The sequence below is a fragment of the Pecten maximus genome, chromosome 17 (genome assembly GCF_902652985.1).
Source record: "Pecten maximus chromosome 17, xPecMax1.1, whole genome shotgun sequence".
Taxonomy (NCBI): Eukaryota; Metazoa; Mollusca; class Bivalvia; order Pectinida; family Pectinidae; genus Pecten; species Pecten maximus.
The window spans coordinates 3295779-3317216 of NC_047031.1; the positions used below are offsets into that span (position 1 = coordinate 3295779).

Genomic DNA, 21438 nt, shown 5'->3' on the forward strand with positions numbered 1-21438 from the left:
GCCCCCCCCCCAAAAAAAAAAATTTTTTTGGGGGGGGAAAAAGGGGGAAAACCTTTTTGGGGGGGGGAAAAAATTTAAAATTTTTTTAAAAAAACCCCCCCCCGGGGGGGGGGAAAAAAAAAATTTTTAAAAATTTTTTGCCCCCCAAAAAAAATTTTTTTTTAAAAGGGGGAAAACAAATTTTTTAAAAAATTTCCAATTTTTAAAAAAAATTTGGGGCAAAAATTTTGGGGGGGGGGGAAAAATTTTGGTTAAAAAAAAAATTTTTTTTTTCCCGGGGGGCCCCCCCTTTTGGGGGGGGGGGAAAAAAAATTTTTTAAAAAGGGACTTTCCCCGGGGGGGGGGTTTTTAAAAAAAAAATTCCCCGGGGGGGTTTTTTTTTAAATTTTCCCCCCCAAAAAAAAAAAAAGGGGGGGGGGGGAAAAAAAAAAATTTTTTTTAAAAAAAAATTTTTTTTAAAAAAATTTTTTAAGGAAAAACCCCCCAAAGGGGGGGGGGGAAATTTTTTGGGAAAACTTCCCAAAGGGGCCAAGGGGGGGAAAAAAAAAAAAAGGGAAAAAAAATTTTTTTTTTTCCCCCTTGGGAAAAATTTTTGGGGGGTTTTTTAAAAATTTTTTTTTAAAAAAACCCCAAAAAAGGGGAAAAAAAAAATTTTTTTTTTAAAAAAAAATTTTTTAAAATTTTTTCCCAAGGGGGGGGCCTTGGGGGGGGCCCCCCGGGGGGGGCCCAAGGGGGGGGGGGGGAAAAAAGGGAAAAAAAATTTTTCCCTTTAAAAAAAAGGGGAAAAAAAAAAATTTTTTCAAAAAATTTTCAGGGAAAAAAAGGGGGGGGGGGTTTTTTTAAAAAAGGGGGGGGGGGGGGTAAGGGGGTTTTTTTTTTCCCCCCCTTTTTGGGTTTTTAAATTTTTGGGGGAAAAAAAAAGGGGGGGGAAAAATTTTTTTAAAAGGGGGTTTTTCCCCAAAAGGTTTGGGGGGGCCCCCCAAAAAAGGGGGGGAAAAAATGGGTTTTTTTTTGGGGTTTTAACCAAATTTTAAAAAAATTTTTTGGGGGGGGGGGTTTTTTTGGGGGGGGGAAAAAATTTTCCCCGGGGGGCCCCCCCGGGGGGGGCCCAAAAAAATTTTTTTAAAAATTTGGGAAAAAAAAATTTTTTCCCCCCAAAAAAAAACATTCCCGGGGGGCCCCTTTGGGGGGGGGGCCCCAAGGGGGTTAAAGGGGGCCCCCCAAAGGGAAATTTTAAAAAAATTTTAAAAAGGTTTTTCCCAAAAAAATTTTTCCCAAAGGAAAAAAAAGGGGGAAAGGGGAAAAAACCCCCCCCAAAAAGGGGGCCCCCCAAAAAAAGGGGGAAAAAAATTTTAAAATTTCCCCCTTTTTAAAGGTTTAAACCCCCGGTTTAAAAAATTTTAAAAAGGGGGGGTTTTTTTAAAAGGGAAAAAAAGCAACCCCGGGGCCAAAAAGGGGGGGGGGGGGGGGGAAAAAAAAAAAAATTTTTTAAAAAAGTCATAAATTTTTGAAGGATTTAACCCAATTTTAAAAAAATTTTTGGGGGGGGGGTTTTTAAAAATTTTTCCCCCCCGGGGGGGGGGGGGGGAAAAAAAAAATTTTTTTTTGGGAAAATTTTAAGGGGGGAATTTTTAAAAAAATTTTGGGGGGGCCCCGGGGGAAAAAATTTTAAAACCCCCCCCCAAACCCGGGGGGAAGGGGGGGCCCGGGGGGTTTTTTTTTTTTTGGGGGTTTTTTTAAAAAAAAAATTTTTTAAAAAACCGGGGAAGGGGAAAATTTAAATGGTTTCCTGACCCCAGGGCCCAAAAAGGGGGGGCCTAATGGGGAAAAGAGGTAATTTCCCTTAAACCCCTATATCATAAAATTATGAATGGGTTTTAAACCAAAATTTGGGCAGAAACATTTGGGGGGAAGGGGGAAGTTATCATAAAGGGGCCCCCCGGGGCCCAGGGGGGGCCTTCAAGGAAAAGAGGAAAAAATTTTAAAAAACGGAAAAGTTTTAAGGTTTAAAATTTAACCCAAAACCGGGGGGGGAAAGGGGAAAATTTTGTAATTACTCGCCCCAAGGGGCTAAGGGGGGGAAGGGGGGAAATTTACAATTCCAAAATCGCCGGGGAAAAAAAAAATGGATTTGAACCCCCGGCCCAAAAAAAACCCCCAGGGGGAAAAGATTTTTCAAAAAGATTTCCCCTACTCCCAAGGGGAAAAACCCAATGGGGTGAAATCCTTAAGCCAGATTTGATAAGGTTTTAACCCCCGGGGAAATTTGGGGAAAGGGAACCAAATATGCATAAATGTGATTGACCCCCCGGGGGGAAAAAGGGGGAAGGGGGAAAAAAAAAAAGGGGAAATTTCCTTTAAAGCATAGGTTATGGGAAAGGGTTTTAAACCTTTTTTCGAAACATTTTTTAAGGGGAAATTTCCCCAAAAATTACCCCAACCTTTGGGGGGGGGCCCCAAAAAGGGGAAAGTGCCAACCAAAGCAGTCTAATTTGAAAGGGGGTTAACCCTTTTTTCGAAAAATTTCAGGGGAAGGGGAAACCAATTTTGGCAGAAAAATTTCCGAAGGGGGCCGAGGGGGGGGGCTAATGAAAAGGGGAAAAAAAGGGCCTTCCAAACGAATCAAAATTTTAAGGATTTAACCCCCCGGAGAAAAATTTGGGGAAGGGGAAAATTTTTTTTAAAAAGGGGGCCTACCCCAGGGGAAAGGGGGGGGGCCCCAAGGGGTGAGGAAATTTTTTCCCATGAAAAAATTATTTTTAAAACCTTTGGGCAAAAAATCCTTTGGGGGGGGGAACAATTTTTAAAAATTTTTAACCCCCGGGGGCCCAAAAGGGGGGGGGGCCAAGGGGAAAAAGGGCCCCCCAAAAGCCATTTTAAAATTTGTATTTAAAAATTTTGGAGAAAAAATTTTGGGGAAAAAACCGAAGAAAAATTGCTAAGGGCCTAGGGGGGGGGGGCCAAGGGAAAAAGGGGAATTTTTTCAAACCCCTACAGTTAATTTGAAAGGATTTCAAACCCCCTTTAAAAAAGAAAAAATTTGGGGAAGGGGAAAAGTTTAAAATGGTGCTTACCCAAAGGGGCCCGAGGGCGGGGGGCCCCCTGGGGAAATTTGGGAATTCCTTTAAACGCTCTTGTCATAAAGTTTTAATGGTTTTAACCCAAATTTTGAAAAAATCCTTGGGGGAAAGGGAAAAAGTTTGCATAATGGTTACTCTGCCCCAAGGGGGGGGGCGGGGCCAAAAAGGGAAATGGGGGTTCCTTAAAAAAGTCTGTCATAAAATTTTGAAGGATTTAAACCCAAATTTTGGGCGAAAATTCTTGGGGGGGGGAACAGATTTGCCAAAAAATTACTTGACCCGGGGCCGGGGCGGGGAAAAAGGGGAAAAAATTTAATTCTTAATCCTAAGTATAAATTTGAATTTAAACCCTTTTCGAAAAAATTTTTAAGGGAAAAATTGCAAAAGGGGCCCCCCAAGGGGCCGGGGGGGGAAAAGGGAAATTTTAATTCTAAATGCTATTTAAAAATTTAAAAATTTGAAAAACCTTTTGGAGGGAAAAAATTTTTGGGGGGGAAACCCCTTTTGGGGAAAGGGGGCCTGCCCCCAGGGGTGAGGGGGGGCCCCCCAATTTTGGAAATAGAGGATTCCTTTAAAAACCTTATCAAATTTGGGAAAAAATTTTAAAATCTTGGGGAAAAGGGCCGAGCGGTCCAAAAAGGGGCCCCAAAGGGGGGGAATGGGGAAAAAAAGGGAATTTTAACCATGTCAAAATTTTTGAAGGGTTTTAACCAATTTGGTCAGAAACATCCTTCAGGGGAGGGGAACAGATTTTGCATAAATGATTACTCTGACCTCCAAGGGGCCAAAGGGGCGGGGCCTAATGGGGAAATAGAGGTAATTCCTTCAAACCGCTACTAGTCATAAAGTTATGAATGGATTTCAACCCAATTTGGTCGGAAACATTCTTGGGGGAAGGGGAACAGATTATGCATAAATGGTGACTCTGACCCCCTAGGGGCCTGAGGGACGGGGCCTAATGAGGAAATAGAGGTAATTCCTTCAAATCGCTACTAGTCATAAAGTTATGAATGGATTTCAATCCAATTTAATCAGAAACATTCTTGGGGGAAGGGGAACAGATTTGGCATAAATGGTGACTCTGACCCCCAAGGGGCCTGAGGGGCGGGGCCCAATAGAGGAAATTGTGGCAATTCCTTAAAATCGCTACTTGTCATAAAGTTATGAATGGATTTGAACCCAATTTGGTCAGAAACATCCTTCAGGGAAGGGAAACAGATTTTGCATGAATGATTACTCTGACCCCCTAGGGGCCTGAGGGGCGGGGCCTAATGAGGAAATAGAGGTAATTCCTTCAAATCGCTACTAGTCATCAGTTATGAATGGATTTGAACCCAATTTGGTCAGAAACATTCTTGCGGGAAGAGGAACAGATTTTGCATAAATGGTGACTCTGACCCCCAAGGGGCCAAAGGGGCGGGGCCTAATGGGGAAATAGAGGTAATTCCTTTATATCGCTACTAGTCATAAATTTATGAATGGATTTAAATCCAATTTGGTCAGAAACATCCTTTGGGGAAGGGGAACAGATTTTGCATAAATGGTTACTCTGACCCCCAAGGGGCCAAAGGGGCGGGGCCTAACGGGGAAATAGAGGTAATTTCTTCAAATCGCTACTAGTCATCAAGTTATGAATGGATTTGAACCCAATTTGGTCAGAAACATTCTTGGGGGAAGGGGAACAGATTATGCATAAATGGTGACTCTGACCCTCTAGGGGCCTGAGGGGCGGGGCCTAATGAGGAAATAGAGGTAATTCCTTCAAATCGCTACTAGTCATAAGTTATGAATGGATTTCAATCCAATTTAATCAGAAACATTCTTGGGGGAAGGGGAACAGATTTTGCATAAATGGTGACTCTGACCCCCAAGGGGCCAAAGGGGCGGGGCCTAATGGGGAAATAGAGGTAATTCCTTTATATCGCTACTAGTCATAAATTTATGAATGGATTTAAATCCAATTTGGTCAGAAACATCCTTTGGGGAAGGGGAACATATTTTGCATAAATGGTGACTCTGACCCCCAAGGGGCCAAAGGGGCGGGGCCTAACGGGGAAATAGAGGTAATTCCTTTATATCGCTACTAGTCATAAATTTATCAATGGATTTCAACCCAATTTGGTCAGAAACATTCTCGGGGGAAGGGGAACAGAATATGCATAAATGGTGACTCTGACCCCCTAGGGGCCTGAGGGACGGGGCCTAATGAGGAAATAGAGGTAATTTCTTCAAATCGCTACTAGTCATAAAGTTATGAATGGATTTCAATCCAATTTAATCAGAAACATTCTTGGGGGAAGGGGAACAGATTTTGCATAAATGGTGACTCTGACCCCCAAGGGGCCTGAGGGGCGGGGCCCAGTAGAGGAAATTGTGGCAATTCCTTAAAATCGCTACTTGTCATAAAGTTATGAATGGATTTGAACCCAATTTGGTCAGAAACATCCTTCAGGGAAGGGAAACAGATTTTGCATGAATGATTACTCTGACCCCCTAGGGGCCTGAGGGGCGGGGCCTAATGAGGAAATAGAGGTAATTCCTTCAAATCGCTACTAGTCATCAAGTTATGAATGGATTTGAACCCAATTTGGTCAGAAACATTCTTGCGGGAAGGGGAACAGATTTTGCAGAAATGGTGACTCTGACCCCCAAGGGGCCAAAGGGGCGGGGCCTAATGGGGAAATAGAGGTAATTCCTTTATATCGCTACTAGTCATAAATTTATCAATGGATTTCAATCCAATTTGGTCAGAAACATCCTTTGGGGAAGGGGAACAGATTTTGCATAAATGGTTACTCTGACCCCCAAGGGGCCAACGGGGCGGGGCCTAACGGGGAAATAGAGGTAATTTCTTCAAATCGCTACTAGTCATCAAGTTATGAATGGATTTGAACCCAATTTGGTCAGAAACATTCTTGGGGGAAGGGGAACAGATTATGCATAAATGGTGACTCTGACCCTCTAGGGGCCTGAGGGGCGGGGCCTAATGAGGAAAGAGAGGTAATTCCTTCAAATCGCTACTAGTCATAAAGTTATGAATGGATTTCAATCCAATTTAATCAGAAACATTCTTGGGGGAAGGGGAACAGATTTTGCATAAATGGTGACTCTGACCCCCAAGGGGCCTGAGGGGCGGGGCCCAATAGGGGAAATTGAGGCAATTCCTTAAAATCGCTACTTGTCATAAAGTTATGAATGGATTTTAACCCAATTTAGTCAAAAACATCCTCCAGGGAAGGGGAACAGATTTTTGATAAATGGTTACTCTGATCCCCAAGGGGCCAAATGGGCGGGGCCTAATGGGGAAATAGAGGTAATTCCTTCAAACCGCTACTAGTCATAAAGTTATGAATGGATTTCAACCCAATTTGGTCAGAAACATCATTGGGGGAAGGGGAACAGATTTTGCATAAATGATGACTCTGACTCCCAAAGGACCGAAGGGGCGGGGCCTAATTGGGAAACAGAGGTAATATCTTTAAATCGCTACTTGTCATGAAGTTATGAATGGATTTGAACCCAATTTAATGAGAAACATCCTTTGGAGAAGGGAACATATTTTGCATAAATGGTGACTCTGACCCCCGAGGGGCCAAAGGGAAGGGGCCCCATATGGGAAATAGAGGTAATTCCTTTAAATCGCTACTAGTCATACAGTTATGAATGGTTTTTAACACAATTTAGTAAGAAATATTCTTTGGGAAAGGTGAACAGATTTTGCATAAATGGTGACTCTGATCCCCAAGGGGCCAAAGGGGCAATAAGAGGTAATTCCTTTAAATCGCTACTAGTCATAAAGTTATCAATGGATTTTAACCCAAATTGGTCAGAAATATTCTTATGTGAAGGGGAAGAGATTTTGCATAAATGGTGACCTTGACCCCCGAGGGGCCAAAGAGGCGGGGCCCTACATAGAAAATAGAAGTAATTCCTTTATATCACTACTAGTCATCAATTTATGAATGGATTTGAACCCAATTTGGTCAGAAACATCCTTCAGGGAAGGGAAACAGATTTTGCATAAATGATTACTCTGATCCCCAAGGGGCCAAAGGGGCGGGGCCTAATGGGGAAATAGAGGTAATTCCTTCAAATCGCTACTAATCATCAAGTTATGAATGGATTTCAACCCAATTTGGTCTGAAACATTCTTGGGGGAAGGGGAACAGATTATGCATAAATGGTTACTCTGACCCCCAAGGGGCCAAAGGGGCGGGGCATAACGGGGAAATAGAGGTAATTTCTTCAAATCGCTACTTATCATAAAGTTATGAATGGATTTCAACCCAATTTGGTCAGAAACATTCTCGGGGGAAGGGGAACAGATTTTGCATAAATGATGATTCTGACTCCCAAAGGACCAAAGGGGCGGGGCCTAATGGGGAAACAGAGGTAATATCTTTAAATCGATACTAGTCATAAAGTTATGAAAGGATTTGAACCCAATTTGGTCAGAAACATCATTGGGGGAAGGGGAACAGATTTTGCATAAATGATGACTCTGACTCCCAAAGGACCGAAGGGGCGGGGCCTAATTGGGAAACAGAGGTAATATCTTTAAATCGCTACTAGTCATCAAGTTATGAATGGATTTGAACCCAATTTAATAAGAAACATCCTTTGGAGATGGGGAACATATTTTGCATAAATGGTGACTCTGACCCCCGAGGGACCAAAGGGAAGGGGCCCCATATGGGAAATAGAGGTAATTCCTTCAAACCGCTACTAGTCATCAAGTTATGAATGGATTTCAACCCAATTTGGTCAGAAACATTCTCGGGGGAAGGGGAACAGAATATGCATAAATGGTGACTCTGACCCCCTAGGGGCCTGAGGGACGGGGCCTAATGAGGAAATAGAGGTAATTCCTTCAAATCGCTACTAGTCATAAAGTTATGAATGGATTTCAATCCAATTTAATCAGAAACATTCTTGGGGGAAGGGGAACAGATTTTGCATAAATGATTACTCTGATCCCCAAGGGGCCAAAGGGGCGGGGCCTAATGGGGAAATAGAGGTAATTCCTTCAAATCGCTACTAATCATCAAGTTATGAATGGATTTCAACCCAATTTGGTCGGAAACATTCTTGGGGGAAGGGGAACAGATTATGCATAAATGGTTACTCTGACCCCCAAGGGGCCAAAGGGGCGGGGCCTAACGGGGAAATAGAGGTAATTTCTTCAAATCGCTACTAATCATAAAGTTATGAATGGATTTCAACCCAATTTGGTCAGAAACATTCTCGGGGGAAGGGGAACAGATTTTGCATAAATGATGATTCTGACTCCCAAAGGACCAAAGGGGCGGGGCCTAATAGGGGAAACAGAGGTAATATCTTTAAATCGATACTAGTCATAAAGTTATGAAAGGATTTGAACCCAATTTGGTCAGAAACATCATTGGGGGAAGGGGAACAGATTTTGCATAAATGATGACTCTGACTCCCAAAGGACCGAAGGGGCGGGGCCTAATTGGGAAACAGAGGTAATATCTTTAAATCGCTACTAGTCATCAAGTTATGAATGGATTTGAACCCAATTTAATAAGAAACATCCTTTGGAGATGGGGAACATATTTTGCATAAATGGTGACTCTGACCCCCGAGGGGCCAAAGGGAAGGGGCACCATATGGGAAATAGAGGTAATTCCTTCAAACCGCTACTAGTCATCAAGTTATGAATGGATTTCAACCCAATTTGGTCAGAAACATTCTCGGGGGAAGGGGAACAGAATATGCATAAATGGTGACTCTGACCCCCTAGGGGCCTGAGGGACGGGGCCTAATGAGGAAATAGAGGTAATTCCTTCAAATCGCTACTAGTCATCAAGTTATGAATGGATTTCAATCCAATTTAATCAGAAACATTCTTGGGGGAAGGGGAACAGATTTTGGAGAAATGGTGACTCTGACCCCCAAGGGGCCAAAGGGGCGGGGCCTAATGGGGAAATAGAGGTAATTCCTTTATATCGCTACTAGTCATAAATTTATCAATGGATTTCAATCCAGTTTGGTCAGAAACATCCTTCAGGGAAGGGAAACAGATTTTGCATAAATGATTACTCTGATCCCCAAGGGGCCAAAGGGGCGGGGCCTAATGGGGAAATAGAGGTAATTCCTTCAAATCGCTACTAATCATCAAGTTATGAATGGATTTCAACCCAATTTGGTCGGAAACATTCTTGGGGGAAGGGGAACAGATTATGCATAAATGGTTACTCTGACCCCCAAGAGGCCAAAGGGGCGGGGCCTAACGGGGAAATAGAGGTAATTTCTTCAAATCGCTACTAGTCATGAAGTTATGAATGGATTTGAACCCAATTTGGTCAGAAACATTCTTGGGGGAAGGGGAACAGATTTTGCATAAATGGTGACTCTGACCCCCTAGGGGCCTGAGGGGCGGGGCCTAATGAGGAAATAGAGGTAATTCCTTCAAATCGCTACTAGTCATCAAGTTATGAATGGATTTCAATCCAATTTAATCAGAAACATTCTTGGGGGAAGGGGAACAGATTTTGCATAAATGGTGACTCTGACCCCCAAGGGGCCTGAGGGGCGGGGCCAAATAGGGGAAATTGAGGCAATTCCTTAAAATCGCTACTTGTCATCAAGTTATGAATGGATTTCAACCCAATTTGGTCAGAAACATCCTCCAGGGAAGGGGAACAGATTTTGCATAAATGGTTACTCTGATCCCCAAGGGGCCAAAGGGGCGGGGCCTAATGGGGAAATAGAGGTAATTCCTTCAAACCGCTACTAGTCATAAAGTTATGAATGGATTTCAACCCAATTTGGTCAGAAACATTCTCGGGGGAAGGGGAACAGATTTTGCATCAATGATGATTCTGACTCCCAAAGGACCAAAGGGGCGGGGCCTAATGGGGAAACAGAGGTAATATCTTTAAATCGATACTAGTCATAAAGTTATGAAAGGATTTCAACCCAATTTGGTCAGAAACATCATTGGGGGAAAGGGAACAGATTTTGCATAAATGATGACTCTGACTCCCAAAGGACCGAAGGGGCGGGGCCTAATGGGGAAACAGAGGTAATATCTTTAAATCGCTACTAGTCGTAAAGTTATGAATGGATTTGAACCCAATTTAATAAGAAACATCCTTTGGAGAAGGGGAACAGATTTTGCATAAATGGTGACTCTGACCCCCGAGGGGCCAAAGGGAAGGGGCCCCATATGGGAAATAGAGGTAATTCCTTTAAATCGCTACTAGTCATAAATTTATGAATGGATTTGAACCCAATTTAATAAGAAACATTCTTTGGGGAAGGGGAACAGATTTTGCATAAATGGTGACTCTGATCCCCGATGGGCCAAAGGGAGGCATGGCCCCATATGGGAAATAGAGGTAATTCCTTTAAATCGCTACTAGTCATATAGTTATGAATGGTTTTTAACACAATTTAGTAAGAAATATTCTTTGGGAAAGGTGAACAGATTTTGCATAAATGGTGACTCTGATCCCCAAGGGGCCAAAGGGGCAATAAGAGGTAATTCCTTCAAATCGCTACTAGTCATCAAGTTATCAATGGATTTAAACCCAAATTGGTCAGAAATATTCTTATGTGAAGGGGAACAGATTTTGCATGAATGGTGACTCTGACTCACGAGGGGCCAAAGGGGCGGGTCCCCACATAGAAAATAGAAGTAATTCCTTTAAATCGCTACTAGTCATAAAGTTATGAATGGATTTGAACCCAATTTAATAAGAAACGTCCTTTGTGGAAGGGGAACAGATTTTGCATAAATGGTGACTCTGACCCCCAAGAGGCCAAAGGGGCGGGGCCCAATATAGGAAATTGAGGCAATTCCTTCAAATCGCTACTAGTCATCAAGTTATGAATGGATTTGAACCCAATTTGGTCAGAAACATTCTTGCGGGAAGGGGAACAGATTTTGCATAAATGGTGACTCTGACACCCAAGGGGCCAAAGGGGCGGGGCCTAATGGGGAAATAGAGGTAATTCCTTTATATCGCTACTAGTCATAAAGTTATGAATGGATTTAAATCCAATTTGGTCAGAAACATCCTTCGGGGAAGAGGAACAGATTTTGCATAAATGGTTACTCTGACCCCCAAGAGGCCAAAGGGGCGGGGCCTAACGGGGAAATAGAGGTAATTCCTTCAAATCGCTACTCGTCTTAAAGTGATGAATGGATTTCAATCCAATTTAATCAGAAACATTCATGGGGGAAAGGGGAACAGATTTTGCATAAATGGTGACTCTGACCCCCAAGGGGCCTGAGGGGCGGGGCCCAATAGAGGAAATTCAGGCAATTCCTTAAAATCGCTACTTGTCATAAAGTTATGAATGGATTTCAACCCAATTTGGTCAGCAACATCCTTCAGGGAAGGGAAACAGATTTTGCATAAATGATTACTCTGACCCCCAAGGGGTCAAAGGGGCGGGGCCTAATGGGGAAATAGAGGTAATTCCTTCAAACCGCTACTAGTCATAAAGTTATGAATGGATTTCAACCCAATTTGGTCGGAAACATTCTTGGGGGAAGGGGAACAGATTATGCATAAATGGTGACTCTGACCCCCTAGGGGCCTGAGGGACGGGGCCTAATGAGGCAATAGAGGTAATTCCTTCAAATCGCTACTTGTCATAAAGTTATGAATGGATTTCAATCCAATTTAATCAGAAACATTCTTGGGGGAAGGGAAACAGATTTTGCATAAATGATTACTCTGACCCTCAAGGGGCCAAAGGGGCGGGGCCTAATGGGGAAATAGAGGTAATTCCTTCAAACCGCTACTAGTCATAAAGTTATGAATGGATTTCAACCCAATTTGGTCGGAAACATTCTTGGGGGAAGGGGAACAGATTATGCATAAATGGTGACTCTGACCCCCTAGGGGCCTGAGGGACGGGGCCTAACGGGGAAATAGAGGTAATTTCTTCAAATCGCTACTAGTCATAAAGTTATGAATGGATTTGAACCCAATTTGGTCAGAAACATTCTTGGGGTAAGGGGAACAGATTTTGCATAAATGGTGACTCTGACCCCTAAGGGGCCAAAGGGGCGGGGCCTAATGGGGAAATAGAGGTAATTCCTTTATATCGCTACTAGTCATAAAGTTATGAATGGGTTTAAATCCAATTTGGTCAGAAACATCCTTGGGGGAAGGGGAACAGATTTTGCATAAATGGTTACTCTGACCCCCAAGGGGCCAAAGGAGCGGGGCCTAACGGGGAAATAGAGGTTATTTCTTCAAATCGCTACTAGTCAAAGTTATGAATGGATTTGAACCCAATTTGGTCAGAAACATTCTTGGGGGAAGGGGAACAGATTTTGCATAAATGATGACTCTGACCCCCTAGGGGCCTGAGGGGCGGGGCCTAATGAGGAAATAGAGGTAATTCCTTCAAATCGCTACTAGTCATAAAGTTATGAATGGATTTCGATCCAATTTAATCAGAAACATTCTTGGGGGAAGGGGAACAGATTTTGCTTAAATGGTGACTCTGACCCCCAAAGGGCCTGAGGGGCGGGGCCCAATAGAGGAAATTGAGGCAATTCCTTAAAATCGCTACTAGTCATAAAGTTATCAATGGATTTAAATCCAATTTGGTCAGAAACATCCTTTGGGGAAGGGGAACAGATTTTGCATAAATGGTGACTCTGATCCCCGAGGAGCCAAAGGGGCGAGTCCCAATAGGGGAAATAGAAGTAATTCCTTTAAATCGCTACTAGTCATAAAGTTATGAATGGATTTGAACCCAATTTGGTCAGAAACATTTTTGGGGGAAGGGGAACAGATTTTGCATAAATGGTGACTCTGATCCCCAAGGGGCCAAAGGGACCAAAGGGGCGGGGCCTAATGGGGAAATAGAGGTAATTCCTTCAAATCGCTACTAGTCATCAAGTTATGAATGGATTTCAACCCAATTTGGTCAGAAACATTCTCGGGGGAAGGGGAACAGATTTTGCATCAATGATGATTCTGACTCCCAAAGGACCAAAGGGGCGGGGCCTAATGAGGAAATAGAGGTAATTCCTTTAAATCACTACTAGTCATAAATTTATGAATGGATTTGAACCCAATTTAATAAGAAACGTCCTTTGTGGAAGGGAACAGATTTTGCGTAAATGGTTACTCTGACTCCCAAAGGGCCAAAGGGGCGGGGCCTAACGGGGAAATAGAGATAATTTCTTCAAATCGCTACTAGTCATAAAGTTATGAATGGATTTGAACCCAATTTGGTCAGAAACATTCTTGCGGGAAGGGGAACAGATTTTGCATAAATGGTGACTCTGACCCCCAAGGGGCCAAAGGGGCGGGGCCCAATAGAGGAAATTGAGGCAATTCCTTAAAATCGCTACTTGTCATAAAGTTATGAATGGATTTGAACCCAATTTGGTCAGAAACATCCTTCAGGGAAGTGAAACAGATTTTGCGTAAATGATTACTCTGACCCCCAAGGGGCCAAAGGGGCGGGGCCTAATGGGGAAATAGAGGTAATTCCTTCAAATCGCTACTAGTCATAAAGTTATCAATGGATTTAAACCCAAATTGGTCAGAAATATTCTTATGTGAAGGGGAACAGATTTTGCATCAATGGTGACCTTGACCCCCGAGGGGCCAAAGAGGCGGGGCCCCATATAGGAAATAGAGGTAATTCCTTTAAATCACTACTAGTCATAAATTTATGAATGGATTTGAACCCAATTTAATAAGAAACGTCCTTTGTGGAAGGGAACAGATTTTGCGTAAATGGTTACTCTGACTCCCAAAGGGCCAAAGGGGCGGGGCCTAACGGGGAAATAGAGATAATTTCTTCAAATCGCTACTAGTCATAAAGTTATGAATGGATTTGAACCCAATTTGGTCAGAAACATTCTTGCGGGAAGGGGAACAGATTTTGCATAAATGGTGACTCTGACCCCCAAGGGGCAAAAGGGGCGGGGCCCAATAGAGGAAATTGAGGCAATTCCTTAAAATCGCTACTTGTCATAAAGTTATGAATGGATTTGAACCCAATTTAATAAGAAACATGCTTTGGGGAAGGGAAACAGATTTTGCATAAATGATGACTCTGACCCCCGAGGGACCAAAGGTGCGGGGCCCTACATAGAAAATAGAAGTAATTCCTTTATATCACTACTAGTCATAAAGTTATGAATGGATTTGAACCCAATTTAATAAGAAACGTCCTTTGGGGAAAGGGAACAGATTTTGCATAAATGGTGACCCTGACCCCCAAGGGGCCAAAGGAGCGGGGCCTAACGGGGAAATAGAGGTTATTTCTTCAAATCGCTACTAGTCAAAGTTATGAATGGATTTGAACCCAATTTGGTCAGAAACATTCTTGGGGGAACGGGGACCGATTTTGCATAAATGATGACTCTGACCCCCTAGGGGCCTGAGGGGCGGGGCCTAATGAGGAAATAGAGGTAATTCCTTCAAATCGCTACTAGTCATAAAGTTATGAATGGATTTCGATCCAATTTAATCAGAAACATTCTTGGGGGAAAGGGAACAGATTTTGCTTAAATGGTGACTCTGACCCCCAAAGGGCCTGAGGGGCGGGGCCCAATAGAGGAAATTGAGGCAATTCCTTAAAATCGCTACTAGTCATAAAGTTATCAATGGATTTAAATCCAATTTGGTCAGAAACATCCTTTGGGGAAGGGGAACAGATTTTGCATAAATGGTGACTCTGATCCCCGAGGAGCCAAAGGGGCGGGTCCCAATAGGGGAAATAGAAGTAATTCCTTTAAATCGCTACTAGTCATAAAGTTATGAATGGATTTGAACCCAATTTGGTCAGAAACATTTTTGGGGGAAGGGGAACAGATTTTGCATAAATGGTGACTCTGATCCCCAAGGGGCCAAAGGGAAAGGGGCCTAATGGGGAAATAGAGGTAATTCCTTCAAATCGCTACTAGTCATAAAGTTATGAATGGATTTGAACCCAATTTAGTCAGAAACATCCTCCAGGGAAGGGGAACAGATTTTTGATAAATGGTTACTCTGATCCCCAAGGGGCCAAAGGGGCGGGGCCTAATGGGGAAATAGAGGTAATTCCTTCAAATCGCTACTAGTCATAAAGTTATGAATGTATTTCAACCCAATTTGGTCAGAAACATTCTCGGGGGAAGGGGAACAGATTTTGCATAAATGATGACTCTGACTCCCAAAGGACCGAAGGGGCGGGGCCTAATGGGGAAACAGAGGTAATATCTTTAAATCGCTACTAGTCATAAAGTTATGAATGGATTTGAACCCAATTTAATAAGAAACATCCTTTGGGGAAGGGGAACATATTTTGCATAAATGGTGACTCTGACCCCCGAGGGGCCAAAGGGAAGGCGCCCCATATGGGAAATAGAGGTAATTCCTTTAAATCGCTACTAGTCATAAATTTATGAATGGATTTGAACCCAATTTAATAAGAAACATTCTTTGGGGAAGGGGAACAGATTTTGCATAAATGGTGACTCTGATCCCTGATGGGCCAAAGGGGGGCATCGCCCCATATGGGAAATAGAGGTAATTCCTTTAAATCGCTACTAGTCATACAGTTATGAATGGTTTTTAACACAATTTAGTAAGAAATATTCTTTGGGAAAGGTGAACAGATTTTGCATAAATGGTGACTCTGATCCCCAAGGGGCCAAAGGGGCAATAAGAGGTAATTCCTTCAAATCGCTACTAGTCATAAAGTTATCAATGGATTTAAACCCAAATTGGTCAGAAATATTCTTATGTGAAGGGGAACAGATTTTGCATAAATGGTGACCTTGACCCCCGAGGGGGCCAACTAGGCGGGGCCCCATATAGGAAATAGGGGTAATTCCTTTAAATCGCTACTTGTCATCAAGTTATGAATGGATTTGAACCCAATTTAATAAGAAACATGCTTTGGGGAAGGGAAACAGATTTTGCATAAATGATGACTCTGACCCCCGAGGGACCAAAGGTGCGGGGCCCTACATAGAAAATAGAAGTAATTCCTTTATATCACTACTAGTAATAAAGTTATGAATGGATTTGAACCCAATTGAATAAGAAACGTCCTTTGGGGAAGGGGAACAGATTTTGCATAAATGATGACTCTGACTCCCAAAGGACCGAAGGGGCGGAGCCTAACGGGGAAACAGAGGTAATATCTTTAAATCGCTACTAGTCATAAAGTTATGAATGGATTTGAACCCAATTTAATAAGAAACATCCTTTGTGGAAAGGGAACAGATTTTGCATAAATGGTGACTGACCCCCGAGGGGCCAAAGGGAAGGGGCCCCATATGGGAAATAGAGGTAATTCCTTTAAATCACTACTAGTCATAAAGTTATAAATGCATGTTGTAAACTCAGAGAGTCTGGACTTCATTATTTCTTTAAAGCAGTTGGGATACCCACGCTATAACCATATATAGCATTGTTTGAGGTTAACAAACAAAAGGAATTGAACATGAACATTATTTTGACATTTGGTCAAATCCAACCAGGTGAGCGATACACGCCCCATGGGCCTCTTGTTTTACAAAAAGACCAGAAATTAGGGGGTGGAGGAGATAACATGGAGTTATCTCCCCCTGGTCTTTATTCTATATCTTATTTGTTTATATTTCTGAGTAGCACGATTTCTATACTTGGCTATTAACCAAAAGCCATCACTTTGAATTCAAAGCTTATCAAGATATTAGAATTTACATTTCAAAATTAACTCAATTTTAATGTGGTTTTCTCTTAAGAATTTCATATCCGGTACAATAGAAGAATCAACCTACCAGCCTAAGACTTGCAGTCAGGCACTGCATATTTTGATAGCATATCCTATGGTTCTATCCTGTTCCAGAAAAGTTATCTTTGAAAAATGTGAAAGATGCTATAGGGAACAACCAACCAATTGAAAAAATATATTTTTGAAACAGCTCCTGTGTATAGAACGTTGAGCCAAGGATAAAATGTCTGGCAGCCACTGATTGGCCAGTATGTTATGAAGTGAGAAAATAGATATGTAGCCTGATAGGTAACTATCAATAAGAAATGTTGATATAAATTTCTTAAGTCCGATTGTTTTTTTCCCAAAAGTTCACGTAATAATAGTAAACAGGTAAACATTTAAGATTTTTGAGAATTTTTACTGCGAAATTCACCTATTTTCAAAATGGCTACCCTGGAGAAAATTTGAGCTGAAGGACCCAACTTTTTTTTTTTGATTAGGTGTTATATCAGACCCTAAACTTTTGTTATAAACCATAATCGTCATATTCAATTCAAGAATTTGAATGAAATAATCCAAAACGTAAACACTAAGGTCTAGGGGAAAACAATTGGTTGGTTGATCTCTACAGGAAGGGGAACAGATTTTGCATAAATGGTGACTCTGACCCCTAAGGGGCCAAAGGGGAAATAGAGGTAATTCCTTAAAATCACAACTAGTTATAAAGTTATTAATGGATTTGAACCCAATTTGGACAAAAATATGCATAAAGAGTGACTCTGACCCCCGAGGGGCCAAAGGGGCGGTGTCCAATAGGGGAAATAGAGGTAATTCGTTCAAATCGCTACTTGTCATAAAGTTATGAATGGATTTGAACCCAATTTGGTCAGAAACATCCTTGGGGAAGGGGAACAGATTTTGCTTAAATGATGACTCTGACCCCCGAGGGGCCAAAGGGGAGGGGCCCAATAGGGGAAATAGAGGTAATTCCTATAAAATCGCTGCTACTCATAAAGCTTTGAATGGATTTTAACCCAATTTGGTCAGAAACATCCTTGGGAGAAAGGGAACAGGTTTTGCATAAATGGTGACTCTGACCCCTGAGGGGCCAAAGGGACGGTGTCCAATGGGGGAAATAGAGATAATTCGTTCAAATCGCTACTTGTCATAAAGTTATGAATGCATTTGAACCCAATTTGGTCAGAAACATCCTTGGGGAAAGGGGAACAGATTTTGCTTAAATGGTGACTCTGACCACCGAGGGGCCAAAGGGGAGGGGCCCAATAGCGGAAATAGAGGTAATTCCTTTAAAATCGCTACTAGTTATAAAGCTTTGAATGGATTTTAACCCAATTTGGTCAGAAACATCCTTGAGGGAAGGGGAACAGATTTTGCATAAATGGTGACTCTGACCCCCAAAGGGCCAAAGGGAAGGGAACCAACAGGGGAATAAATGTAATTCATCTTAATCTCTACTAGTCATAAAGTGATGAATGCATGTTCTAAAAACAAGTCTTGAGGTCTTTCAGACTTAGATAGTCTGAACTTCATAAGTCTTTAAAGCAGTTGGGATCCCCACACTATAACCATATATAGCATTGTTTGAGATTTACAAATCAAACGAATTGAACATGAACATTATTTTGACATTTGGCCTAATCCAACCAGGTGAGCGAAACAGGCCCTATGGGCCTCTTGTTTCGACCTTAAATTTGTGTCACTTAAACCCGCTCTTAATGTTTTAAGGGTAAGTTTTTGTAAAGCTCGTAAGTCCAAAAGTATACAATTTCCAATGTCTTATTGCTGCAACCGGTGAGCTTCCCAATCATTGATTGCACTTTTAATATAAACCATGGGTCTGGCCCCTTGACAAACAAAGAGCCTTCAACTACATTCTCCCAGTTAACTGTCACTTGTCAGGAAAGATATTGGGATGTGTATGAACACGTGTTGTTCATATTTCCGGGCAATTCAAAATTCATTTTGGAATTTATTATTATTATTTTTTTTTTTTTTAATACCATCCAAATTCCAAAATTGATTGCAAATTGTTCTCGGTACATACCAGTATAAACTGACCGTACTGCTCATGAGTATATAGTCAGATGTCAATTAGTGACTATGGATTTCTTGTTTCAGGAGTCACCATCCTTCGAACAGCCGGGTGAATTTGAACAAACTGAGCTGACTGACATCGCTGATATACAACACAATCCGGAGCATCTTCAGAAACAAATGAAACAGATAGGTAGTTTTATATTTCTATTCTCTATTCAACGTTCCTGTAGATTGTATATTTAGGTAAATTTGAGGAAACAATGCTTGTTATTTTGACTATAATAGCCTTGAATAGATTATGTTAAAACTTGGGTATACAGCTACATGTATATTCTGATAAAATCAGATGAGTCTGACAATAAAACCTTTAATTTGACTCTTGAAAGTGTAGTTGGCCTAAAGTTTACTACAGAATATATTTGAAAAATCGCATGTAAGCATTAGTTGTTGAATTGCCATTAGAAATAATTCAGGATTGGTTAGATTTAGTAGTACGGGATGGCCATTTGATCTGGCAGATGGATGAGGCCAAAATGATTCAAATTTACTAAGCTACTTAAGAACTCTGGACATCGTTAAGGACCATGTGTCTCTTGTTACTTAGAGGCCAGATGTTTGTCTTTGTTTAAAACTTTATTGTATTCCAGGCAAAGACAGGCCGTTGGAGGAAGATATGTCTAAGCTCCCGTCACCTCCAGATGATCTTCAGAACTTCCAGCCTGTACATGACAGTGCTCAAATTTATTTGGGTTCTAGTGAAATGGTAAGTGCACTCATCTTTCACTTGTTAAGTACAACCACTTTACTTACTTCTACTAAATTTACTGTACAAAAAGTTATTGACATTTTTTTAGCTCATCTGGTCTGAGGTTATGTAGGCCATGGCATATTTCTACCAATCTACTTGTCTCTGGATTTCAACCAGATTTAGTCTGAAACAGGTGTGATTATAGCCCTAGTCATCTAGACGCCTCAAGTGTGGAAATATAGCATTTCTTTTGTAAAATCTTTCTGCTGTAGGAATGATGGGATCTGGTTGAACGCATCATTGGGTGAAGTGGAACTGATTTTGTATAAACAATGGACTTGTGTCATATACAGATAGAACAGCAGTTTAGTAAATACAAATTGTTTGGCCAGAAAGTAATTGGCTGATCTGTTTGAAAGGACCGGCTTTCTGCTAAAATAGCATTCAACTATCATTCATCCCTTTAGATGTTCATGCACCATAATAAAATCATAAGTGAAGTGTCATGTTGTATAATGTATGATATGCAGCCCTCTTAGCCCTTACACCATACAAAAATAATGAAATAACCCTGACTCAGCACATGTAGCCACTCACTCAAGATTTTGCAAACATACGAGGGCATGTAGCAGCTAGGCAAATTCATCATTATGGAAGAACCAGGTGTATCTAGAATTAGGAATGACAACAGACAGGCCAATGTAAGGAAACCAATACATGCAGACTAGGGTGATGCAATGAAGGCTAGAAATGAAAGACGGAAACAAAAGGAACAGCAAACTGTCTAAAAATCTCAATCTTAATTGTTAGGTACATGCATATATATATTATAAAAAAAGAGACAAACAACAGAGGTTTTTTTTTCTAATCAGCATAGGCATATTCAACTCTTCAGATGCTTAGTACATTAGTAATAAAGCCTCATGCCTTCATACATTCATTGCCTGTCCCTTTTTTCTTTACTTTAGGCCAGAAGATGTGAGGAAACCATTTTTTTTACAAATGCATTGATAAATTTGATGTATCATTATATCACATGGCATACTGAAACTCGCATTAACAGCTACTGTGAATTGTGTGCATCCCCTACTGAATAACTGACCACCAGCAGTCTGGTGTATCAGACATGGCTGTGTTTACAAACACTGCAGCTGGTCAGCTGATATTATCACCAGTAGATAGCTCCTCCCTTACAATTAGTCATGGACTGGGCTACCGCAGACCGGGCTTTAATGAAGGGAAGCCAACGAAGTGTTGTTATTTTTTGGCCTCTTAAATTTGTTAAAATGAATGACCTTTACCTCCATTCAATGTCAGACGGGTCAAATATGCTAAAATATTTGAAAACTCATGTGATTACAAAGGCCCATGGGCCTCTTGTTAGCTCACCTGGTCCGAGCTTATGCCATACCGTTGCGTCCGTCGTCCGTCCGTCCGTCAACAATTGACTTCTTCTCCATAACCACTGATCAGAATTTGACCAAATTTTGTCAGAAGCATCCCTATGGGGTGTGGACTCAAAATTGTACAAATGGTGGGGCTGACCCCCTGGGGGCCTGAGAGGTGGGGCCAAAATGGGTCAATACACCTATATTGATATTAACGACTTCTTCTCTGAAACCAAGCAATGGATATCGCTCATATTTGCCTGGTAGCATCACTATGGGGTGAGGATTCAAAATTGTACAAATGGTGGGGCTGACCCGCTGGGGGCCTGAGGGACAGGGCCAAATGTGGTCAATTGGGCTATATTGATATAAACGACTTCTTCTCTGAAACTGAGCAATGGATATTGCTCATATTTGCCTGGTAGCATCACTATTGGGAGGAGACTCAAAATTGTACAAGTGGTGAGGC

At 41.7% G+C, this 21438-nt stretch overlaps 1 protein-coding gene across 1 annotated transcript in view; it reads left to right on the forward strand.

The window, feature by feature from the left end:
* LOC117315839 overlaps window positions 1-21438 on the forward strand; it is a 45665-nt gene that overhangs the window by 20436 nt on the left and 3791 nt on the right. Inside the window, exons 6-7 of the mRNA XM_033870242.1 lie at window positions 18915-19023; window positions 19481-19596. Of these exons, the coding sequence (XP_033726133.1) occupies window positions 18915-19023; window positions 19481-19596 (225 nt within the window). The remainder of the gene's footprint in view (window positions 1-18914; window positions 19024-19480; window positions 19597-21438) is intronic.